We start from the raw sequence: 25,360 nt of genomic DNA, 5'->3' as shown, positions 1-25,360 counted from the left end.
ACACCTGAGAACTAGCACTGCGACCAGAGTACATCCGGTCTACAGAGTGGCGGAGCCGCTGTCTTACCGGGGTAGCTGCTGGCTAACTACTGAGGTAGCTGCTGTGTAGCCACTGCCGTCAAATCACCGAGGTTACTCAGGGGCCTGCCCGGCGACGGCGAACCAGGCCGCCGAGCTCCATATGGGCCGGCGATACGACCCTGTATATACATACGCCCAGCGACGGTCGATGCGGGGACGGGACATGCGACACTGAGCGACCAACATCACAGCGGCAACGACTGCAGGCATCGGGCCAAATATTGATCGCCGGCGTCAGCTAACTGCAAGACAAATACCCGAGAAACATTGATAGCGTGCTGTGCGAGCGGGAGGACCGAGCAGCTAGACTGAGACGGGCGTCCAACAGAGCCGGGCAGACGCAAAATGCTCCAAGGGAACGGGGTAAGACCAGTGAATATAAACATTAGCGCATATGCAATGAGCACACCGCAAATAAAATGCGACAGGCGAATTGTATGGATGTCCGTACAGCTTTGGTTCTGTGTAAGCGGTATGCGGTATGCACTACGAATTAAGCAGATTAATTAATTCATAAGTCTTACCTCTGTGGAATGCTCATCACCGTAGAATATGAGGCCCCATGGGGAAAATAAATATACAATCCTAACTCTACATTGAGCGCTTCGAGCACTACGCCGCAGAAGGGCCACTTATCCTACACGGCGGGTGCGGTCGGCCGAGCGGCGCCGCGGCGCTGGCGCATCAGATGTCCGGGCAGCACTACAGGCACTACCTTCCCGGCGGCACTACAGACACTACGGGCACATCGAGCGGGCACCGGCTCACCTCGCGGGTCGCGCGCCATCCTGCGCCGCAGGTCGGCGAGCAGGCCTGGCGGCGGACGGGGCGGTCAGAGGCGGGGTCAGAGGCGGGGTCAGCCCGGCGGACGGGACAGTTCAGAGGCGGGTCAGCCCGGCGGTCAGAGGCGGGGTCAGCCCGGCGGACGGGGCCGTCAGAGGCGGGGTCAGCCCGGCGGACGGGGCGGTCAGAGGCGGGGTCAGCCCGGCGGACGGGGCGGTCAGAGGCGCGGGTCAGCCCGGCGGACGGGGCGGTCAGAGGCGGGGTCAGCCCGGCGGACGGGATGGTCAGGTAGGCGGTCAGTTCAAGCTGTCGGCCCCGGCTCGCCGGTCAGGTGGCACGGACAGGCATGGCCGGCCGTCCACGGCGCACCCCACCGCGGCCCGTCACGGCGACAGAGACTCCAACTGACTGCCCGCCGCAGTCGTCCACGGCCCGTCACGGCGGCGGAGACCCCAACTGACTGCCAGTCCGTCCCGCGGCCCGTCACGGCGGCGGGGACTTCTACCCGATGGCGATTATCACTGTCTGCCCGCATCAGTTATCGGGGAGCGGAGCAGCGGCAGCAGACTGCACTCGGCCCAATTGCAGCCACTGATTGCAAATACAAAATCGATTGATGAAACTGATACCGATCGTGAAAACGCTGCCGCCGTTAGGAAACTATCAATATTGTTGACATAACACGCACCACAGCTTGGCCTGATATGCATCTGGACCGAGTTATTTCACACGGCACGTGACAATTGGTCCCGGTTAGTTGCAAAGCATTGATACCGCAGCTACCTACTAGCCCACGCTGAGCGAGTATTTAGTGCAGGTAAATTGGGTCAAGGGCCTGGGAAGTCAAGGTCATCGACCTCACGCCCAGATCGGGAGCCTATTTCAATATGGATTACGGGGGGCACAACTGTTGGGTGTTGTGCTCCCTGGATCGGGAACACAACTAGCGAAATGCTGTTATCAGTGTTCACGCCCCAATCTCAAAGCATGACGTAGAATAGGTACACAAAAAAGCATCCCAACACGCAAAATTGTAAAAGTTCACCAGCACTTGAAGCCGCGTCCAGGGCCGATTAAATCGATCATTAGAACATCTCCAGTCGGGAGGGGGGGGGGGGCATTTCCACACTCCCCATGCCCCCTTCACGCCAGGGAGGGGGGCGTATTTGGCCACACCAAGTTATCTCGGAAACTATAAATACCTAGCCTGAGCGTCAATAATTTTATGACATTTAATTCGCACCTCCTCGAGACACATCTTATGATCTACAAGTCGAACTGAAAAAATCAACTTAAAATTTGACCCCAGGTCAACGTTATGACCTGACCGGTAAAGGTAATCTTGCATACCTATCCATCGACCCGTATCAATGAGGCCTGTACTTACACATCAAGGTGCTTTCATCGCTTTACCTTGTCTCCATCAAAAGTTAACGTCGAAAAACTGCTGGTGACCTTTTATGACCTGACATGTCATTTTGTAAATTTCTTCTGTAAATTTCTTGTGGTTTTGACTTCTTTATACAAAGGCGTCGGCTGTCGAAAGAGCGTCAAAAAGAACGAAGAAGTTAGTTCGGTCGCTTTTTAGATCAGTTAAAAGGTCAGGTCACCAGAGGTCACCGAAAGTAGAATTTCGCCACTTCCCGGCCAAACTTCGCTAATTTTCGACAAGCCGGCGCATAGCCAGGAATGGATACAGCTGCGGCGCGCGGAAAGGCGCATTCGATAGCTCTTTAACAGTATTCCTGATTAATTACCTCAGATTCGACCTATGGTTAACGGTTTAGCCTGCAGGTAAGGGACAAAAACTGCCAACAAACATTGCCAAAATATACATTTTTTGCGGGAACAGTTTTTCTGCAATAACTTTTGACTCAATACCTACACGAGCTTACTTTTGGCAGCATCGTGTTCCTCTTGCCAGACGCATCGAATGAACACACAGCTAAGACGTTTTCATCGCTCTAGCGTGCCTCCATTAAAAGTAATTAGCGAAAAACTGCGAAGTGTGGGATACCATTCGTTACCCGAGGTGCCTCAGGGACATGGCGAGGGGTCAGGAGTGCCATTTTTCGGTTCAGTGTGTCATGTTTACTTGTAATTTGATGCTTGAAATTGCTTAGAATGACGTTCGTCCAAAAGAGGCGCCCTTCAACGTTCTCCCGTTGCCGTATAATAGAGAGGTCGCAAAATTGACCTAACCTTAGGTCACGGATATCAACTTTCCGAGAAATGCATCTTGTACGAACTGTTTACCTTATCCATGGCTGAAAGTTTCGAAGTGATCGGTCACTCAGTGTTGCTATTGCAGGCATTGAAACTTTTATGAGGTGATGTCACTTGACGTGACCTGGTGACCTGACCTTCAGCGACCTTGGTCTGAAATTTTCACAGAATGAGTTGAAAAGATTATAATAAGGTGTGCCAAAGTTATTCTTTTTCAGGTCAGGTCAAAGGTCAAGTTACTAGAGGTCATCAAAGGTCAATTTTTGTCAATTTCAACAGTTCTCGAAACACCCGACGGCTAACTCGGGAACCAATAGAGCCACAGCGCATTCGATAGCTCTTTTAACGCTCTTTCGCCAGAATGTCCTGCGATTTGACATCGGGTCAATGGTTTAGCCTCCAGAGGGCAAAAACTCAATATATAGCATTTTTATGAAAAACGTTTTTCTGCAATAACTTTTGACTCCAGACAGCAACGAAATTTATTTTGTCAGCATCGTGTTTCTCTCGTCGAGACGCGTCGAATTAATTGTAATTTGACAGGTCATTTGGAAAACTTGACCTCAGGTTAAGGTCATGTTGCATATCAGTCGATCCGTATCGTCGAGCTGAACACATAAGAGGTGTTTTCATCGCTCTGACATGTCTCTATCAAAAGGTTTTGTAAAAAAAAAAACTGCTGGGGACCTTCACTACCTGATATGACCTCAGGACATAAGGAAAGGTCACGGGTGCTATTTTTTCGGTTCGTTTGTCAAGTTTACTTGTAAATCGATTTTAGAGAGTGTTTGGAATGGCGTTCGTCCAAAAGAGGCGCTTTCCAATTTTCTCCCATTGACTTATACCTAATGAGAGGTTTCAAGATTTGACCTGACCTTAGGTCACCGATATCAAAATTCCGAGATATAGGTACATTTTTACAATGTACGGCTCTCGCGAGATTAAGCGGTAGGTTTTGCACTTTTACATCTCCGGTTATATCTCAGAAACTAATCGATCTACGATGAAGCCATTTTTACACGATCATGGCCGGCTTGTGAACCAACAAGTCGATCGCATTTTCAACACTTAAAAGCTTAAGACAACGAAAATATAGCCTTAAGTACACTAAATTTTCTAGGTGCAAAACCTACCGCTAAAAAGTAAAACCCGCGAGACCTGTATGTACATACTGTTACTCTCATCAATCGCTAAAATTTTCAAGGCGATCGTTCAGTCCGTGTAGCTATGACGAGGATTCAAACTTGTTCTGAGGTGAAGTCACTGGTCAATTGACGTGACCTACATAGTGACCTGACCTTGAGTGGCTTGGGTCTAAATTTTCACAATATGTTCAGAAAAGATGCATGAACAGGTGTGCCAAAAACGGAGGCGCAGCGGCGACGTCGTTCTTTAGATATCTGCGAAAAACGGCAGGGGGTATTCAAACACCCCCCCCCCCCCCCCGCCATCCCGGCGCGGGTTAATAAGGTTCGCGCGCTGCGGCTGCGATTTTCTTTACGCACGCCAAAAAAAAAAAAAAAACTGGAGTGCGGCGAAGGTAATAGGCCAGCGCTGGACCGCGGGGGATGTTTGAAATTTGAATAGGTACCCCTTCCCCCTGCAGTTTTCACAGGGAGAGCGCCGCCGTACTCGTATTTGCCATGCACCTTTTCATGAATATTTTCGGCATTTGCGCATATGTGAAAATTTCAGACCCACATCGCTCAAGGTCAGGTCACCAGGTCACGTCAAGTGACCTTACCGCAGAAAAAAGTTTTAATGCTCGCCATAGCTACACCGACCGTGTGCGATCGCTTTGAATCTTGATTGATAATAGTAACAGTATGTGAAAAAGGTATATTTCGGAACTTCGATGACGGCGACCAGAGGTCAGGGCAATTTTGCGACATCTCCATATTTATAAGCAACAAAAGCAAATTGAAATGCGCCTCCTTTGGACGGAAGCCATGCTAGACAGTGAGACACCCCCAAACATCGGACATAACAGGTAACTATGAAACACTGAATCGGAAATATTGCACCGTGGCCCCTCTTTTTCCCCTGATGTCATCCCGTTGAGCTTGTCAAATCTGAGGACAGTGGACACGTTCCAGAAAGAACGTTTAAGGAGCTATCCAATGCACTTTTCCGCCACACTGTAGCTCTATTCGTGCCCGAGTTATCCGCCGATTTGTAAAAAGAAGAAATATTAAAATCGGCAAAAATTGACCAACAAGTATGGTGATCTATGATCTCTGGTGACCTGACGTGACCAAAGAAATGACCGAAGTACTTCCTTCATTATTCATCACGTTCTTTCCAATGTCGTTTACCGCGTGTCGCTAGTCGCTACGTGGCCCAGGATCCGAGTAAGGCGGGGGTTACTGTCGATCGCCCCTCCCCGGCCCAGCGCGGAATTATCTACCATTTACAGCGACAGGACCCAACATAAGCTAGCTGACAATGTAATGTTCACAACTGTACTGTCATCACGCGTCACCGTGATAACTGGCGTACGATCGGTATCAGTATCAGTACCTATGGCCTCCTGCGACCGTCGTATGACGCACTCTGGGCAGAACCGGATGATCACATCCCGCCGGGCGCGGAGTGTGGTCCCCGCCCGGCTGCCGCTCGCGTGCCTGGCCCTGTTCCAGTGAACCCCGGCGGTCGACCCATTGACACCAGCCCGGCGCGGCGGCGGCCGGGCGGGACGGCGGGACGGCGGGGGAGAGGCGGCACCGCCGGCGCTGTCTCCGCCGCCGCCGGCGCCCCCAGCACTGCACAACTGTTACGTAACGACCGGTACGGCGGCTGTGCACTTTGCACCAGCCGCGAGTCGTACACGCACACATCTATCGCGAACGGCAGCGCGCGCCCGCACAGGCGGAGCCAGTCGATACTTCCGTATTTCCGAGGGGCAAACCACAAAATTTGTCGTCACTGCTACGACCGTACTAACGTTCACAAAAGGAAGGCTCCTCTTTCGGGGAAGGTTCTCCCGTAAGCGCTCCCTGGACCCGCCCCTGCATGCACACATTCCCATTTCACAATCCGCCGGCTGAAGGTGAACAATGTCGTGCCCACCGCCGCACAGTGGGGATTTTTCCGATCTAGCGCGTCTTAATTCCAAAAATCTTTTTTGGATTTTTGTTTATTTTTTTTGGTGTCAGTGGGGCTAAGAAATGTCTGAATTTTTCATATATGGCATTGTTTTATCTGTATGTCCACAGCAAGACTAGGAAAAATGCGCCCAAAGTTCACACTCATGCGTGATTACTCAATGGGCTCAGTAAGGCCCGAAAGTATAGCTCAATTTCATTGTCCTGTCCTGTTGGTTTTATTCTTGCGAGGTCTTAAAGTTGCATATCTTCTGAAAGGCACCTTTATTAGGAATGGAATGGCAAACAGAGAGTATGCCACAACCTTACGAAGGTCACAAAAATGCCATTTACAAAAAACCCTTACAGACACCATATTGAAGGAATGGTATTTTAAATAAATGTAGGAAATCAACAATGTTTTCCACACTTTTCCACTCCGAAACATATCCTATCGACTTCGCCACTTTCTCCTTCACAAGACAACGCCTAGTTTGGCTGCCGAAACTTGCCTGAACACGGAATATTCGCATTAGACTATCTAAATACCCCACTCTAGGAGCGCTAGGGCAAACAGCACGATATAGGTATGTTCCGGACATAGGCGAATAGTTTTACTTCGTGATTTATATGATGCATATTTTCTGAGACACATTCATTAGGAATAGGATGACAAGCGTAAATTATACCTACCGTAACCTTATTAACCCTCGCACTTGTGGGGAGGGGGAGGGGGAAGGGGTCGGATAAAACCCCATGGTTTTCCGCAAATTACTCGCGTCAAAAGCAGCCGATCGCGACGAAACTTTCGGTGCCCTCGAGATCATCAATTTTACATAAAATCTAAAAATTTCATGACTCTGACCCAACTGACCTTTGACCTATGGCATATTTCTCGAGACCATGTTTGGCTCGAATCGCGATTCGGCGTATGCCAGCTCACATTATCCGCGCTTTCCAGTCTTTTTGTGGTTTTAAACGTTCAAATATGTGAAATGATGTTGGTGCTATGCATTATGGTGGGTGTCAAGGTCACGTGAAGGTCAAGTCAAGGTCATTGACCTTTGATTACCTTGGTTCACTTTTTCGAGTTTTACTTGTTTCTAGGGTAATTTTTGGTGCTGATTTCGAATTTAGCAACTATTTGAATATTTACGAAGTAGTTCTGGTGCCTTCGTACCATGTTACGTAGCTGTCAGTAGTAGGTGACACCTACTATGGATGGCCGGAAGGACGCCTACTGGTTGATCTGACCTGACCAGACCCGACCTGGCCTAAATGCATAAAGACATCGTCTGTGATCAAAACTAACATGAAATTCGTGATCAGCACCCGAAAATACCCCGTAACACCCTAACTTTACGAAGTTTCGAGAGGTCTAGATTTCCCAACTTTAGTTGGTTCATTAAACTGACTTGGAAAGTCAACTAATGACCTTGGACTTTGAAATTGAATATATTCGGCCTCATCTCGTCATAGGCAGCACGCTTGATTTTTCCGCGAAGCTCTAGCTTGATCAGGGGCCAAACGGCTGAGCCGGGGGTCCAATTGAACCCCCTATACTATGTTGATTATGCACATTTACAGAACATTCTCACCAGAACACACCAGCCAACATCTGTGCACAATCTGGCTACAATACTACCTATGGTTTGCCCTCTACGAATAAAGGCGTGTCAGATCGGAAAAATCCCCACTGTGCGCCGGTTCACGGATAACGAAAGGACAAAAACGGCCGCAGAGCGGTGGAATACCGCCGGCTGGTTACTGGGAGCAGTGGAGCGTCACAGGAAGGGCCGGGGGGGGGGGGGGGGAGCGCCGCGCCACTTACCGGGCAGGTGGGCCAGGCAGCCGGCTGTCGGCCGCGGCCGCGAGCTCGGTGTCGGCGGCAGCGGCTTGTCTGGAGCCGGCGGGATGACCGACGCCAGCGCTTCCTGCACGTCGCGGTTGCGCAGGGCTTCCAGCGGCAGCTTTTCGACCACGCGCTCGGGATCGACCGGCGGCTGGGCGCGCTCGGCTTCCTTGATGGAGCTGATCGCCGAGCGGTCTACGGGCGTCGGCGGTTCGGCGTCCATCGACGACGGCGACGGGATGCGCGGCGGCGGCTGGTCGCCCAGCGGCCGGCCCTCCGCCGGCGGCACAAACTCCTGGAACGGGTCAGGATTGATGAAGGGCGCGGCCGGCTGGGCGGCGGACGGGACCGGGTCCCAGCTGGGCTGGCTGCCAGAGCTGTCCTCAGACCGGGCGGCCGGCTCAACGGGGATCGGGCTGTCCGACTGGGGGAAGGTGGGCGGCGGCGTGGGCTCGCGAGCGTCCCCTCCCACGGCCGGGGTGTCATCCAGGGAGGGAGTGGTGCTGGTCGGCTGGTGATGCAAGTCGGCTGACTCAGCGCCACCCGCGCCGACCGACTGGTCACGGGGCTCGGTGTCGGCAGTGGGGGTGATGGGTGCACCCAATAGGTCATCCTCGGGGGGTGGACTATTCAGAGGGCTGCTCATCACGGGATTGGCAGAACTGATGTCAGCTCCTGCCGAATCAAATCCCAAGGAAGTGCTAGACGGTTGAGCTGGATTCGCTTCTAGCTGTTGGAACGTAGAATCAGCATCGTGCACAGCTGAAAATGATTTCCCCTCATCGGCACTTCCGTAAACAAACGAGTCGACCGGCTGAGGCGGACTGGGGAGATCTGGCAAAACGTCAGGGGCATCGAGATCATAAGCAGGCTCTGAATTTTTAACGTCAACCTGACCCCTCTCTTCAGTCTTCAATCCATCGTCCCCCTGAGCGCCAGCAGATAAATCCAGCAGGTTGTCGCTTTGCTGCTGGGCTGTGATCGGAAAAATGTCGGTGGGCGCGGCCGGCACTACATCAACATCGGGCTCAGTCGACCCACGACCGAAGGGATCAAAACTGGCCAGATCATCCATTGGGTTCGTCTGTTTTTCCGCAAGGAGACCCTCTTTTACATCTGTAGGTGAATGTGCTTTCTCAGATAACGGTTCCCCGACATTACGTACGGCCAAGTTCGGAGTCTTTTCTTCTGTCTGAGCTAAGCCTCCTTCCGGGCGTTGCGCAGCGTCAGCGGCATGGTCAAAATCCATATTGCAGTGGGGATGTCAGCAACAATAAAATACCGTTCTTGCTGAATATAGGCGTCTTCAGTTCAACCTTACCCAAGCTCACACAGCAATCACACCGGTAAATCAATGCTCAAACACCACAGCTCTATCAACGACCACAGCCCCGCGCACCGTTCGATGAATCAGAAAGCATTTGCAGTTGCCCTGGAGTATAGTAGCAACTAGAAGCCAAGGACAAACTAACTTTGCAAAAAGACTTCTGAAATATTGCCGGTAGCAAATAGCAAGATTACTTTACTACTCGCAAATAGCAGGATGGATAAATTTTTATTTGATGAAGATCGTTTTATGTTCTTATTGAATTTACAAGATCTGACGTGTTATTGCAATCAAATTATACATCCATTTTCGGACTAAATTTGACGATCAATTTTTCATTCACAGCTGCAAAAGCATTTAAACCAAATTTGATTTACCTTTTATGCAATTTATCAATATTTTTTTGTTAACAAATTTTCCTTGTCAGGTAAAATGAAGATAAATATATAGAATATTTTTTGGATTTCATTAAAAACTACTAAATATATACTACATTTGGACCAAATAATGAAGACATAAACTGCGCATTCAATTCAAATACGATGCTCTCGGTCACGTATTGTTTTCATTGAGTTCAGTGTGGTTTACATTGGTTAAATCAAAATACAGGTTAAATAAGTTTCTTATACGTATCTTGGATTAAATACTTCATCCATGCTGTTAACATACACTCAGTAGTTTTGCTAGGTGAGTACTTTTTAGGCGGTTTAGCTAATATTGGATAAAAATGTCAAATTTCAGACTGAAAAATTTCAATGAAGTGCCTATTAGGTAATTATAGGTAGAAATTACATAAATTGATCTATACATTGAACTCAGGAATTCAATAGTGCTACCATTGCAATTGGTTCCCACTGGTTATTCTGTAGGTAGGTAGGTAGGGTATGGGTAGGTAGATAGGTAGGTAGGTAAGGTACCTACTTCCTACCTATAATGTGTTCAACCTGAAAATTGAAATGCATTTGAAATGTTGAGTTTGATGTGCTCACTTAATATGCTCAAAGGCTGGTCAGATTTTGATATTAATTTTGGTACATGGTTGTCAATTGGCGACTTCAAGTTTTACGTGCTGGTACAAAAATTCCATCTCAGTCTTAATCTTAAGAATAAAGTTTTTAATTTCCTGTTAAACTGATACTGCAAGTTAAATCAAATATCATCATTTTCTTAAGCCTTTCAGCTGAAGCTAGATTGGGTCAGCAGACATCACACAAAGGTTTTCCAAACCAAGGAGAGGCGACTGGCGAGGAAGCCGTGAGGTTTATAGGTTGTAGGTTAGCTTAGGTTAGGTGACAGGTTAGGTAGGGTTTATTTTGGTTTGGTTAGAAAGAAGCATCTCTGGTATAGCGCCAGTTCTCCTTGGTTGGAAAACCTTTGTGTGACGTTTGCTCTACAAAACTGCTAGATTGTAGTAGTGGCGGTTGATGGTTGGTTGTTTGGTTTGGATTAAGCACCATATCCAGTGGACCAATTGCTAACCAAAACTCACACCATTGACCATTCCCAGCGGCCAATTAGCAGCAATGCAATGTGTAACTATTGTTCAGAAATTGAACCAGCATGGCTTAATGTCTTGTAGTAGTATCATGAAAATGATTTTAATGAATTTAATTGGCATATGAAACCAAACAAAAACTGCAAATGCATGGCATAGTTATTATAGAATATGTAGGTAGGCACAGAAAATATTACTGTGGTGACATCATTGGCTCTCCAGCTGTGATTGTGAATAGTTGGTGGGGGTGTTACACCCCCCCCCCCCAAGTCAATGGTAGGATCAACAATGATTCTTAGGCTCAGTAGAGCTAAGAAGTAATAATTATGGTAACTGAGTGGAATATGTACAGTCTTCATGACCTGCACCATGAACTTGCATGAACTGCATGCCTTGCATGAGCTTGATCTTGCACAATCTTAGGACATGCTTTAGATAACAGAAAGTGGAAACTTATTCAGATCACAAAAATCACTGATGTCAGCTGAACATGACCTTGTATATCAGGGGTCGGCAAATGGTGGGGCATGCCCCCTTTGGGGGTAATGGAGCCCTTTCGGTGGGGGTAATGAGGGATTCTGAGAAAGTCTATCTTTTTTAGAGTTTGTAGCTCCAGTGATGGAGCCATCGTGACTGTTGCATCCCAGGGTTCAAAGATTAGCCCAGGCCAAAGGCACAGCACACATTGATTAGATACCAATTTTCACGTACCTGCTCGCCTCACCATCTCACCCCTCCATACAGTCGTACAAAAGCAGCTGCAACTTTTAACCGTCGCCCGTCTGTTGGCGTTTCAACAGCCGCTAACGTAAGGGGGAGGAGTCGATCGGACCCCCGCGGCCTCTCGGACTCTGAGATGGAGCTGTGCATAAAAAAGACGAGCGTGCTACCCGTGACAATAGGAAGCCGCTGCTGCCCATTTTGAAGGTCCTTGGTCATTCCGTCTCATTCAAGAGGGCAATGACAAGTGTCGAGAAAATCGGGACCCGCTATAACTTCTTGAAGTGAGATTTTATGGCTCAAGATGATCTCCAGAAAAAGCTCATAAGCCAACGGTCATTATGGGTCCAGAGGCCAGTTTTACCAACAGAAAAATAGCCGCCTGCCGGAATTTTTTGCCTAAAGATCGTTTCACATATGGAGCGTAAACGGTAAAGCCCTATCCGCTTACGAGCCCATCGCGTTTACGCTCCGTATGTAAAGCGGTCTTGAGGCAAAAATTCCGGCAGGCGGCTATTTTTCTGTTGGTAAAACTGGTCTCAGGTCATGATATTTTCCGGGCTGGTAAAAAAAAAGATGGGCTCGACGGTACAATTTGGTCGTGATCCAATGCCTTTTACGTGAGCTTTTAACGAAAAACCACCCGCCGCCCCTATACGTACAAGGGTTAAATGGGATATAGCATAGGCGGCGGAACGGGGAGGGCACCGGGGCACCGTGCACCCTTTGATTTTTGCATTTTAACATTAGCCCTATGGGCGTTGCATGGAAAGAATGGGACCAAAAGTCGGCAGTGCCCCCCCCCCCCTTAATTGAAGGTGTTCGTTTGTTTGTTTGTTTTGTTGGGTTAGGCCCTTTCGGTCTGACAAGACCATTGCAGGGCCGGAAGGATGATAGGAATTAGGGGGAGACATTGGTCTGGGCAGGCACCCTAGTGAGTCGCCGGGGCTGAGCCCGTCCAGAGGACAGGCCACCCAGCCCCAAGGCACTCACTGCACCCGGCTACGGGGTGCGCTCCCTCGGGAGCAGCGGTGCCGCTCCAAGGGAGCAGCCCGCATGAGATAAAGTTGCCTGTCCAGCCCGGAGGGGGGTTGCGGCTTGGAGGAGGAGGATTTCAGTATCCTGAGGATAGAAGCACGGAACGGTGAAGGTGTTCCGCCGCTACTGGGATATAGGTATTAGGTAAATGTTTTGTGGACGAAGTGTCATGTTTTAAATTTGATGCATTGGAAATGCACAAATACCCAAAGAGTTCCAGGACGGTATGGAATTTCAGTAAACTTGGTTGTGTCAGCAATGGGGTCTGGCAGGTGGGGGTAATGGGCAATGGCCCTGCCTGGCGCCCAAAAAGGGGGCACGACCCCGAATGACCTGCCGACCACTGTTGTATATAAATCAGAACTTAAAGCTACCTATGTCAAGCTTTGGATTGATGTATGCTCTCGGGATGCGTCCATTCTGAATATTTTTGCAAAACAATCTTGGGGCAGTATTGACACCCAGATTGGTCATCTGTGAAAGTGAGGGATAGGATGGTGAGCTTGTGAGACACGCTGCTGACGCTCGCCCCATTTCCGTCAGACAGTGCCGGGATGAGCTCCACCGTGGCCGTGGCGCCGCGGCGCGCCGCCGATATCTGGAGGCGCCTGCACGGACTGGTCTGCGTGTTCAAACCGGCCGGGTGCACGGTGAACCACTGCATGCGGGTGCTGCGCCACCGGCTGGCCGCCGACCTGAACGCCGTGGAGGAGGCGCGCTACGCGGCGGCAGTGGACGGCCCGACCGCCGCCGCTGGGGACTGGGCGGTGGCGCCGGTGGTGGACTCGGCGTCCCTGGCGCCGCCGCTGGCCGGCCTGAACCCGCGCCTGCTCACCGGAGCCGCCTTCCAGCCGGTGGACGTGCGCGTGGCGCGGCTGGCCTCGCTGGGCCGCCACATGTCCGGGCCGCTGCTGCTGGGCGTCAACAGCGGCGCCCGGCTGGCGGCCGCGCTGCGCGACGCCGGCCCGCAGGTGCGCGTGCACCAGGTGACGGCGCGGCTGGGCCTGGCCACCGACACGCTGCTGGCTGCCGGCCGGCCCACCGAGCGCGCCGCCTACGGCCACGTGACGCGCGGCCGGCTGGAGGCGGTGCTGAGCGGCCTGCAGGCGGCCCACCAGCGGCTCATGTTCGAGCACACCGGCCTGCCGGTCAACTCGCAGGCCGCCTACGAGCTGGCGAGCCGCGGCCCGGCGCGGCCGGAGCGCGGCGCGCCGCCCGTCATCTACGGCCTGCGCTGCCAGCAGTTCGCGCCGCCGTTCGTCACCATCGAGGTGCACAGCTGCAACGAGTCGAGCCAGTACCTGCTGACGCTGGTGGCTGACATGGGCCGCCAGCTGCGCTCGGCCGCCGTCACCGTGCGCTCGCGCTGCCTCCGACACGGCCCGTTCCACCTCGAGCACGCGCTGCTCATGAAACACTGGCAGCTGGAGCACGTGCAGCGCAACATGCGCCAGTGCCTGGTGACGGCCGCGCGGGGCCTGACGGCGCCGCTGTCGGCCACCCTGCAGCCCGTGCCGGGCCCCGGCTCCGGCCCACAGGCGGCAGCCGGCAGTCGGGCTGCTCGCCAACGAGAGTGAGGGATTCTGCGTGTATGTCTGTATATGTGTCGCATATCGAGTCATCTATATATCGCTAATTGTGATTGAACCTTTCTACTATGGTTAACAGCTAGTCTCGATACATCATCTGATCATCCTCATAGTGTACTTGTTGCACTTTAATGGTTTGCCTTTTAAGTGAGACTGAAGAGTCATGTCTTAATAGTTAATACCCAGGTAAATGCTTATTTGAAATGTTTTAACGGACTTTCACTGGGTAGTGGGTAAAAGTTATTATTGGTCCCGGTACTCCGACAATTGTATTGAAAAGTCTTCGATGGGGCACACATAGGTTTAAAACAGACAAAAATCAGGTAGCCATTTTTCGCAACACATCAATCAAATTTCTAAATATCCAGCACGTGATGCACAACTTGCCTATTCTCATATGTAAAACACAGCCAATAGGTACACTTCCTCTTCCAAAGAAAAACTACTGTTTTAGAGCACTCTGACAGTTCCCCCTTGGCCGAACACTGGCTACAGTGTGGGCGGCAGTTCGACCCGAGGCAGGCCAGCACTGCAGCTGTGGAGCCGACATGGGGTCGCCGTGTGGTTAGAGAAGCGATCGAAATTCGAGTGTGCAATCCGTCTTTAAACCAGGGCGTGGATAAATTCTCGCTTAGCCCCATATGGGACAGTGCTCTAAAACAGTAGTTTTTCTTTGGAAGAGGAAGTGTACCTATTGGCTGTGTTTTACATATGAGAATAGGCAAGTTGTGCATCACGTGCTGGATATTTAGAAATTTGATTGATGTGTTGCGAAAAATGGCTACCCGATTTTTGTCTGTTTTAAACCTATGTGTGCCCCATCGAAGACTTTTCAATACAAGTCGGAGTACCGGGACCAATAATAACTTTTACCCACTACCCAGTGAAAGTCCGTTAAAACATTTCAAATAAGGTTTGCCTTTTCCAGACCCTTCTCATGGACTATGTACGATCGATTTTGAGTTGTTTCGGTTTTCAATTTCCATCAAAATCGCTTGTATGGTTATGTAGAGATAACGTTATCGTGCCGAATATGAGCTCAATTGCCCAATGTTCTGCAGTCCGGCCACCATTTCACTGCAAATGAGAAGGGTATGGAATTTGCATATACCAATGAATATACCATTAACCAACTCATATTTTGTGTTGCTCAATTATCACGACTTCGCGGCATGCAACTGTCACTTCAGCGGTAGGTAAATGGAAGCTGTGCGGTGTTTGCGTACAGTTCAGCTCCGGTCTAGGGGGCGCTGTCTCTGATGTTGACGGCAGAGGCACCGCGGTAACTAAATGATAGGTTATGAAGGCCGTGCACTTAGCACATCTGAGGTAAGAAAAGGTTCCCAAGCAGTTTTCGTTTGCGTTCAGCTATCGTCAGGCTGAGCATTTAATCATTTTGAAATCATTGTGGCCGCTTCATCAAGAGCGCTTTTGGATGGTGTTTTTTTTTTTTTTTAGGGGAGGGGTGATAAATAACGACAGATGACAGAGTAGCCATGCAGGTTGTACTGGGTAACAACTGGGGTTTTGGTATCATCTCTAAGCTAAAGCACTCTGAATAAAAGGGTTATCTGTCAGACCATGCCAACATCAGTGTAGTGAATTCGCTATTACGGAAGTGTTTGCTTGACACAATGAAAGGCAAAACGATGAAAAAAAATTGTTATTTTCGTCAGGCATCCCATATGCGTGACTTCAGGGAATATAACTGGGAATTGGCAACCCCAGTAAGATTTGCCAGGAGCATCTCACATCTGTGGGTCTGTGCAGCTGAGGGCTAGCGACAACACCTACGACCAATGGATCTGAGGAACTATTAGTTACGGAAACAGTCTACAGATGTCGGCACCTATCTGGTTTTCCTCCTGCCCTTCGTCGACACGAATTTCGCCCGAGGCGAACAGATTCGCGTTCGGATGGGGTGTGCGGGTGCCTTCGTGGTGGGGGTTTTGCAAGTGCAATTTCCTGGATATTGGGTAGCCGGACAGTGCACATATTAATACCGTGGGATGGTAAGTACTCCAACGAATGTTTTCATGAGAAATGTTTGCTGATTCTCTCCTTTTGTTGCCTTGTTATGAAGCCATAAAAACGAGGTGTGGCAGCCATCTTCACATGCGATGTGCAGCAGTAAACGAAAAAATGCAGTTTAGAATTCAATTGAATTGCTTATCATTGTATATGATTAAAATATGTGGATAGCGTGTTTTGTTATAGTCATACCATCAAAATAATATAAAAAATTGCATGGCGCATCCTCATTGATCAATTATTTTGCTTAGGTTTGCTGGTAGGTACTTGGAGCAACTCCTGAGACTGATTCAGATTGAGGTTGCAGGGCAAATTCAGTCCTGAGTTATGTTTGGGCGAATTCTGAAAGAGCTTGGCACTATATGAGTATGAATCTTTGACCTATGTCAGTTGGTGACATACCAGGGAAATAAGCTAAAATTAGAGCGCTCTATTTATTGCTCCTGCCCCATGTTGAAGAGATACCCCTAAAAGCGTGATCTTTTATCGGCCTTTACGCAGCAAGGCAGTAATTCTCAGACTGGTGGATGGTATCAATAGAAAGAGAATGCGTCAAAGATTAACATGAATTAATTAAAGTAACATTAAAATGTTAATTAAGCGTGGAAATTAGTCCCAAACATAAGCTAATTATTGCTCCTACCTCGGCGACGGCGCTCCCCGCAGTCAGAGGAGAAGCTAAAATAAAAGCCACCATCCTCCTCCGTAAGTCAATTTTAGAGCGGCCGAGTGGGCCGATGCGGGGCCACCAAACTGAGGTGAGACGTGGCTAGCAATTGCAAACTGCCATAGAAATCAATATCTTAAGACGTACAATATGGGACGATTACTCTGAAGCTGGAGTGAAAGCATGAGTAGATTGCAAGAAACGAAATGCATAGATAGGTTGAATTATGTACAATAGGCACAGCTCAGATGAAGCCATTTCTTTGATGATGACATTTGACATAACCCTCTCCTCACCTATGACCTAACTACGTTGGCAGTTACCGGCATAGTTTTTTAGCACGAGTGTAATCCGCCATCGGACCGCAATGCATGTTGCTAGGCTGCTGCAATTACAACGAACATACGAATACTGCCTTCATTTGTAGACGTTTGTTTTTTAGGCGGTCTTTGACGTACAAGGGGGCATACCTGTCGACAACTTGAGTTTCTCCGAATTTCAAAAACTCCCAGAATTTCAATTCCTTATGCACTGTTGTAGGTACAGCTATGTTCACAAGTTTCGTTTCCTCCTGCTCTAAAAAGGATGATATTTGTCGATTTCGTGCGTCGCTGATAGAAGGGTGCGTTTAATAATCAGGCCCAACGCTTTCTGCATCCGCGAGTACCTTGAAAAGGGAACAACAGTTTCCATTTATTACACTATGGGACAAGTGACAAAATGACCACTGCAACACGCATGAAACGGAGCTCATATTCCTAAAAATGTCTACAATCACTTCTTTTCTGACACTATTAGCAAATACCATCTCAAGTTAGGTGGTTGACTGACAGTCAATGGAGATCTGGGGAGACTGAGTGATGCCAATTCACCACTTAACTGATAATGAGGGCCGAGGGAAGAGAAACATGCAACATGCACAACTGACAACTTGACAAGTGACAAAACACTACCACTATTGCGCAGTGCACAACAAATTACAGCAGCCAGCCCAAAAAATGCTTTTGGTGGCTAATTGCAAAACAAGTCACTAATAAATGTCTTAGTTGCAGCTGAACACTGTACAATGATCACACTGTTCACCCATTGAGTGAGATGCTACAGGTGGTTTGAATCACACTTTGGTACAACTGCAAATCTGAAGTGTTGTCATGAGGTTCATGCCTCCATGATCACAGCACTTTGGTTGTGGTTGGCATAACACATGTAGTCTGCAGAGTTCCACATGAACTGCAGACACCTCATCTGGTGGTCTTCATGTTGCTCAACTTCTTCAGGAGGCAAATGTCGACCACCCAGCGGAAGCATGGTCCTGCAGAAAAGAAAGGTAATGCATAAGGTACAAACATTATCTGCTGAAACAGCCCCTTCTGTTTGCTGTTATTAAACTTTTAACATAACATAACAACATGTATTCCATGTATATTACATTTGTTGAAGTAAAATACTGCCGGCTATTTCAAAGCCAGAAAATGTAATTATATTGTGGTATAATTCACATGCTCAGCTATCAGTATCAAATAATAAATTAATTTAAAATTTAGCATATTCTACATAACACATTCATAGAAAATTATACTTCACGTCACAAGGACTCACAATCTTTCTGTTGGGTGTTTGATTGACGCATTAACTAAGTTTGTCTTAGGTTTTATTATTGCAAAAAATTCATATTGCATTATTGTATCAAAATACTGCCAGCAATAACAAAACAAGAACATGAAATGTCAATGAGCAAGCCGCCTTTCCTAAAAATGGATTACTTTGAAAAGAATTTTAGTTTCTTTTAAGGAAAAGGAGAAATGATTATCAGGTTATTATCAAAAACCACTCAACCAGCAAGTGGCTGGGTGGTTTCACAGCAAACATCAAGCCAAAACATATGCTTACATTTATCTAACAGTTGAACCATTTGACTACACAAGGATATGTGAGCAAAATAAGAATCCAATTATCCAATGTTGACTTCCTTGCAAAGTTCATGCCTTATTTTATGAAAATGTGTCACTAGCATATGATACTTATCATCGAATATTATTTAATTTACGATTTATTTCGATCGGAACGCACATGGAGTCCCGCGCCATTTTCGTCGACGATGAATATGATCGTGTTTCATGAAGAGATAAGGGGTTTCAATGGTCTTTCAAAGCAATAATTTGATGCAAAAATTTGTAGGAAATAATATAAAGCTGGTTCAAATCAGTTCAAATGGCCATCAACCATTTAAAACACCGAAAATACTCACAACTCCGTCCCGACGACCACGCAGCACCGCGTACGCCACACTACTGGCACAATGCCAAAAACTGCTGTCACAGCAGAAATGTTTTTTTTTCTCGATTGCAATTGTGGAATTATTTATTAAACAGAAGATGATCTTTCCGAAAAACCGACTGATTTCATACACAGATACATGGAAAATAAAAAAATCCCGGTAAGTTTATTTGTATTGTTTTGTCGATTTTGACATGCTCCTAGTTTGCAGCCATATTTCGATATGTTCTACAGGGAGTTCAGAATTATTTCAGGACCAATCTTTTCCTCATTCATTTTCCCGTCGATCATGAAATTTTTAGAGCGGAACAATTAGTTTCCAGGCGGTCCGAGCGGTTTTCGTGAGAAGGGTGCAAAAATCGGCGTCATTTTTAGAGCCTCGACACCAGCTCAACACAGGACCCTATGGGAGACGGTGAAGTAGCGGGAGCAATAAATAGAGCGCTCTAATTTTAGCTTATTTCCCTGGTGTGTCACCGACTGATGTTTGTGGACGTTCAGCCACAAGTTGGTAACTAAAACTGCAACCTGAACTGGCTAGCCATTTCACTATTTTTGGAATCGCTCAATTATGTTTTATGTTTAAAATGGAAACAAATATGTTTTCCTTATTTGATCTAATTAAAAGTGTCTAAATATGTATGCATTTATTTGTAAATTATGTCAATGATTAGCTTAGGTACTAAAATATTTGGTTCTGAGGAGCAGAGTAGCCTAGGTAGGTAGATGCTTGAATTTAATGGTCAGTTGCTTATAAAGACTCTGTTGAATGTAGAATACACTTACTCTGCCTATAAAATATATGCATCAATGCTTATATTTCATCCTGTTTTGTTTTTTAAGTAAGCAATAAGCATGTCAAGCCTCCATTTTATCAGAATCAAGCTTATAATGATTGCCAACTTTATGAACTTGGCCAACAGAAATTCATGAGTTCATGACCTTTCTACCATAATCCCTGCCCTTATAAGTTAAAATTCAATGCACTTATTATATTCAGTTTATTTTAGGTGAGCTAGTTCCTAGATTCCACATGTACCCTGCTTCCTGCCAGCTTGCCAGACCCATGCTACCTTTTTCCAGCAGGTACACATTTAACATTAGACTGTTACATTCCTCTATGCCCAATCCTGACCCAAAATTATTAAGCACATATGGCACCTTGCACTTTGCAGAGTGTCATATTGCCTTTAGCAAAAAGATCATAGTTCATACATCTGTTGAGTTGCCTTGTACCTTGTCCACATTTTAAAGAGCTTTTAGAATGGCTCCACAAGCTTACAGCCAATATCCAATTAAAAAACTGAAGGCATCAGATAGGTATGCTAGAATTCAGTAGTCATGTGCTGAGCTCATTGATTATTTTTTCTTCCTACTTTATAGAGTTTACTTCATAGCACCCAGTCACTGTCAGCTGGTGGTATGCCATTGACTGTCAGCTGACAGTGTGTCCCTGTGGCCACTAGCTATAAGTGTCCCTGTGACTGTCAGCTGATGGTGTGTCCCTGTGGCCACTAGCTATAAGTGTCCCTGCGACTGTCAGCTGACAGTGTGCCCCTGTGACTGCCAGCTGATGGTGTCCCTGTAACTGTCAGCTGACAGTGTGTCCCTGTGTCTGTCAGCTGACAGTGTATCCCTGTCCCTGTCAGCTGACAGTGTGTCCCTGTGACTGTCAGCTGACAGTGTCTCCCTTTGGCTGTCAGCTGACAGTGTGTTCCCTTGACTGTCAGCTGATGGTGTCCCTGTCCCTGTCAGCTGACAGTGTGTCCCTGTGGCCACTAGCTATCAGTGTCCCTGTGTCTGCCACCTGACAGTGTCTCCCTGCAGCTGTCTGCTGACAGTATCTCCCTGCGGCTGTCTGCTGACGGCGTCTCTCTGTCCCTGTCTGCTGACGGCGTCTCCCTGCGGCTGTCTGCTGACGGCGTCTCTCTGTCCTCCAGGTGGGCGGGTGGGTGACTGCGTGCTGCCGGCGCCGCTAGCGGTCGCGGGTCGGCGGTGGGCCGGCCGCCATGAGCGCGCCGCCGCTGCAGGAGGCCGGCGCCGGCCCCGAGGCGCGGCTGCGGCAGCTGGAACAGCTGGTGCTGGCCGGCGCCGGCCGCTCGGACGGCCTCATGTTCAGCGCCGAGACGCTGCTCGACGTGCTCGTCGTGCTGTTCGACGAGTGCTCCAACTCGAGTCTCCGCCGAGAAAAGACCGTCTCAGACTTCATCGAGTTCGGTGAGTGCGACTGGGACCCAAACAAGTGGACGAGAGCTTCGGCAGCCTGCTCCGCTTTCACGCCTCACGGGCCTGTGTACGAGGTCTTGGGTGGGCCACTCGCGTTTTAAATGCAGACTGAGCTGGAGAAGTAGTTATATTCCGCCAGTTTTGTTCCTCCACGTGAGGTAAATCTGTAAGTTGACTGACCGCCACAGAAATAGTGAGGGGCCAACGTGCGAGCTCGCTCATCGCCGTCTGATACGATGTTTGTCCGTTCTGTTCTCCTTTATCTAGCGCACATGTTTACGGCACACAGTTTTTGAATCATGCTTTTTAGACCTAGTTCAGGTACATAAACACCTGAATCCAATTCGGCGGCACTATTGGCCAGACGCTTATTGTGTGCTAAGTGCTCGGCAGAGGGCGAAGCAGCGATCTGCACTATGGGCGACTGTTCTCAGCTGGGGACGGTATTGGGCGCTGCTTTGAACGTTTCACATTTCGCCGCGTGTCAAACTGAAATTGTCGCTTCTCGGACGTGCTGCAAATCGTGCCTGCACGCAAACCGGCGAGACGAGGACAATTTGGACACCTTTTAACGCTGTGGATCGATTTGTGGCGTTGTGCGGATGACGAAGTAGTTTGACGTTGAGATACCTTTTCAAACAACCATCCTTGATATAATGATTGAATGGCGATCATGTTGAATGCTAAAACTCCATGTTTGTATGGTGTATTCGCTTCATGTGGGCTGGTGTTGTGAGAAGCACCTCTTTAGTGACGAGCTAGTGGCATTGAACACAAACTACGCGGCCGTTGAGCGGACACGGAACTCAGCGACACGAAAATCCTCTATATCGGCACTGGCGTCAATTTAGTAACTTGTCCTGTTCTGGACGGCTGAAATTTATTCACATTCTTCTCATGATTATCGCCAAACAGTTTCCACTCGGCGCTGATGCTTCTGTCTAGTGTCACGTTATTGATGCTCCAGTTAACCGCATTTTGTAGTAAATTTGTCATGTAAGCGGCGCAGGCTGAAGCGCTCTGCTCGGACGGCGTGCCGCGCTGCTGGCGGGCCCGCTGAGCTGACCCCATCCGACCCGACGCCGGGCTCTGCACCGGTGGCTGTCGGCCAGCCGGCGGGCCCTCACCCCGTATCGGCACCGATACTGCGGCCCGCCTGACGCAACGCTCACCCGGCCCGTGTGCCAATGGGGCGGAACGCCTATCGGCCGGCCGGCCGGATCGCCCGCGACAGGTCACATCCGAGTCGGCTATCGCCATGAAATCTTTTGTGCTGGCTAATTTGGGTGCGATGGGGGGGGGGGGCTCTCGCCCTGCACAGTTTTCGATTGTGCATTAGTGATAGGGTTTTTGCGTATTTAGTGTGATTTGACAAGTTGAATTACGGCGCGCACGTGAACGCTGTGCCCGCTGTAGTATTTGGCTGAACGCGCTGTCGTCCCAACGCGGTTCCGCTGAGACACAGGCTCTGTCCCCCGCCTTACTTCTGGACGGGTGGAATGATAGAGGATCAGTGTCCCAAAATTTGTAGATGTGGGTGGGAAACAACATCCAAATGAAAATCATTTTCCACTCTCACCTCCAGTTTTCAAGCCCAATTTTCCACTCCCAATTCCACCGAGAAGGAGCAATTGCGGGAATGGTTGTTTTGCATCTGTCACAATTGTAGATAGATTAATGTTTTTGATCATTTTCCCACTCTTTTTGGGCCTAACCTGATTGACAATTTTTCACTCTCATCCTTTTTTTGGTCAGCAATTTTCCCCTCTGACACCCAAGCAAAAATATGACTTTGGGACACTGTAGAGGATGAATATGTAGAATGATGGAGGACAAAACGACAACAGAAAGTTTTCAGGAAGGGAATCCCAAGAGCCCATTCCTTTTGCTTAGGTAGCTTACAAACAGGTCAAGGTCAGGTGAGGTGATGACTCATGACCTCACTCTTTAGCGCTGCTTCCCTTGCCTAGTCGGGACTAAATTTATTGACATTGTTAGGAGGCTAGAAGCTTTGTAGAATTGATGCAGATGAGAGCTCTGAACATTTTAAACAGCTGGCTCAAATTATTAGAAAACTGCGGGAATACCTACGCGGAGAGGTGGGTCCCAGCCCCTATCCCAGCAAAGTACGGGTAGAAAGTTCAACATATTTTGTCACCTAGGAAACGCGGAAGCTGCTTTCAAGTTGTATGGATGCCCCAGTACGCAACTAGCCTTGCGTTTTAGGAGGTCAACGGACGCCAAATGCCCTTGAACATGTGATTGGGTTCTCGATGCAACGTTGACAATATCCTGGGGTGACCAAATGTGGTTCTCATATGGTTCCATCATTTCATTGCATCCAACACAGAGGCAGTGCCTACACAGATGTGAACAGTTGCGACCGCTGCCGCTGGTCGTCAGCCATGTCCGCTAGTGACTGGTAACATCCGCTCTGACTCAGGCCTATAAGGCGAGGTGTGCATTCATTGCAGTCTGAGGCGATAGTTGCCATGGGGCACGGGTCTGCCCTCTATACATTCACGTAGTCCGGTGTTCAGCTGTCAGTTATGCGTCCTTTTTGCAAGCTGGTGCCATATAAGTCAGGGCTGGAGATCGCTTTCAAGGTCTGTGAGGTCCATCTGACAGGTTCCGCCTTCCAGGGCTCTGCAATATCTGGAAACGGGGTATGAAGCAGATTCCAGGGTCCAAGGGATCCTCTACCACCGGTCTGAGTTCCCCTGCCAGTCTGAGTGGACCCCGCATCTGTCTGAGGGGTTCAGGAGTCAGACGGCTTTTCTTCAACGGTCTGAGGGGCCGGACGTTGATGGGAAGGGGCCCGTTTCACTCGAGAGGGCCACACAGAGGCCACTGGACGCTTATGTGCTCCCATGGTCCACCAACCTGAAATGGCCTCGGACCAATCTCAGATCGCTTCTTTGGCGTCTGAGGAGGGTGTTCGCCTCGCCAGTCCGAGATGGCACACACGACCAGGGCTGCGGAGTCGGAGTCGGAGTCGGAGTCGGTCGGAGTCGACAGTTGTGACCGGAGTCGGAGTCGGAGTCGATTTTAGAAACCCGAGCCGGAGTCGGAGTCGGAGTCACTGAAAATCCGTCGACTCCGCAGCCCTGCCAGGTCAAATCCGTCGACTCCGCAGCCCTGCCAGGTCTGCGGAGTCGGAGTCGGGAGTTGGAGTCGGTCGGAGTCGACAATTCTGGCCGGAGTCGGAGTCGGAGTCGGAGTCGCTGAAAATCCATCGACTCCGCAGCCCTGCACACGGCACACCGGATCGGGCTAGCGCGAGAGGAACGGAGAGAGGAAATGATGCGAGGAGTCATGAGCGACCCATAGTTCCTCCTGCAGTCAATTTTATATTTAGTAGTGGATCTCAGACTTGTGAATCAACCAGGCTACTCCGCCAGGCCTCTAGAACAACTGATCTCGCAGTTAGGATCAGTCGAGGGCCGCGGACTGACGATGGGACTGGAGTCGTGTGTCTTTGGCCTTTAACTGACGTCTGAGTACCGCTGACGGGCCGGTGACGGGCGGGCGTCAGGAAGGCGGCGCTGCGTGACCTGTCTCGCCGCCATGCGGTGCCGCGGGCCGCGCTATATCCGGCCGACATCGGACGGGTCACCAAGGGGAGGCTTCCGGCGGCGGCGGCCCCGGCCGTCCGCCGCGCCGGCCGACCACACCGGAGGTAGAGCCGGGGAGGCCGCGGCCGGGCAGAGGGAGCGTCGGCCGGCGGCGGGCGCCCGTCACTCGGACCGGCCGGTTCCGCTTCCCCGGCCGGCCGGCCGGCTCTGTGAGTCATGGGCGGTGCGTGGCGGCGCTGCAGACGCCGCGGCCGGCTGCAGTCGCGGCGGCGGCGGCCGTGGTAGCGCCGTGTTACCGGGCCGGCCGGCGGCGGCACACTGAGCAGCGCGGAGACGGCGAGCGGCGGCCCGCACCGCACCGCCCGGCCGCGCCGCCTGAAAATCGGTGCA

The 25,360-nt window shown here is 49.6% G+C and overlaps 3 protein-coding genes across 9 annotated transcripts in view; 2 read left to right on the top strand and 1 right to left on the bottom strand.

Moving 5' to 3' along the window:
- LOC122392506 (reticulon-1-A-like) overlaps positions 1-9,448 on the bottom strand; it is a 28,557-nt gene extending 19,109 nt beyond the window's left edge. The window contains exons 1-3 of one of the 6 annotated variants that reach the window (XM_043387428.1): positions 9,191-9,445; positions 8,005-8,320; positions 850-894 (exon numbers count right to left, since the gene is read on the bottom strand). In XM_043387428.1, coding sequence (XP_043243363.1) covers positions 850-894; positions 8,005-8,320; positions 9,191-9,274 — 445 coding nt within the window. In that variant the 5' untranslated portion in view covers positions 9,275-9,445. Of the gene's footprint in view, positions 1-849; positions 895-1,552; positions 1,618-8,004 lie in introns of those variants that run through there. The other 5 variants (XM_043387426.1, XM_043387425.1, XM_043387429.1 and 2 more) reach the window with 5 other exon arrangements.
- A 520-nt stretch (positions 9,449-9,968) lies between these two features.
- LOC122392492 (mitochondrial mRNA pseudouridine synthase Trub2-like) lies at positions 9,969-14,131 on the top strand (the record flags this gene model as incomplete). The annotated part of the gene is made up of 2 exons (XM_043387404.1): positions 9,969-10,039; positions 13,149-14,131. A coding segment is annotated over exon 2 (972 nt), but the record flags the coding sequence as incomplete, so codon positions are not given.
- A 7,014-nt stretch (positions 14,132-21,145) lies between these two features.
- The window catches only part of LOC122392505 (serine/threonine-protein kinase Genghis Khan-like), a 51,085-nt gene continuing 46,870 nt past the window's right edge, over positions 21,146-25,360 (top strand). For both annotated transcript variants that reach the window (XM_043387424.1, XM_043387423.1), the window contains exon 1: positions 21,146-21,386. In XM_043387424.1, coding sequence (XP_043243359.1) covers positions 21,179-21,386 — 208 coding nt within the window. In that variant the 5' untranslated portion in view covers positions 21,146-21,178. The remainder of the gene's footprint in view (positions 21,387-25,360) is intronic.

This window comes from Amphibalanus amphitrite, unplaced genomic scaffold (genome assembly GCF_019059575.1).
Source record: "Amphibalanus amphitrite isolate SeventyFive unplaced genomic scaffold, NRLGWU_Aamphi_draft 000488F_arrow, whole genome shotgun sequence".
NCBI classification, from domain to species: domain Eukaryota; kingdom Metazoa; phylum Arthropoda; class Thecostraca; order Balanomorpha; family Balanidae; genus Amphibalanus; species Amphibalanus amphitrite.
This window is presented reverse-complemented; position numbering and strand designations above follow the sequence as displayed.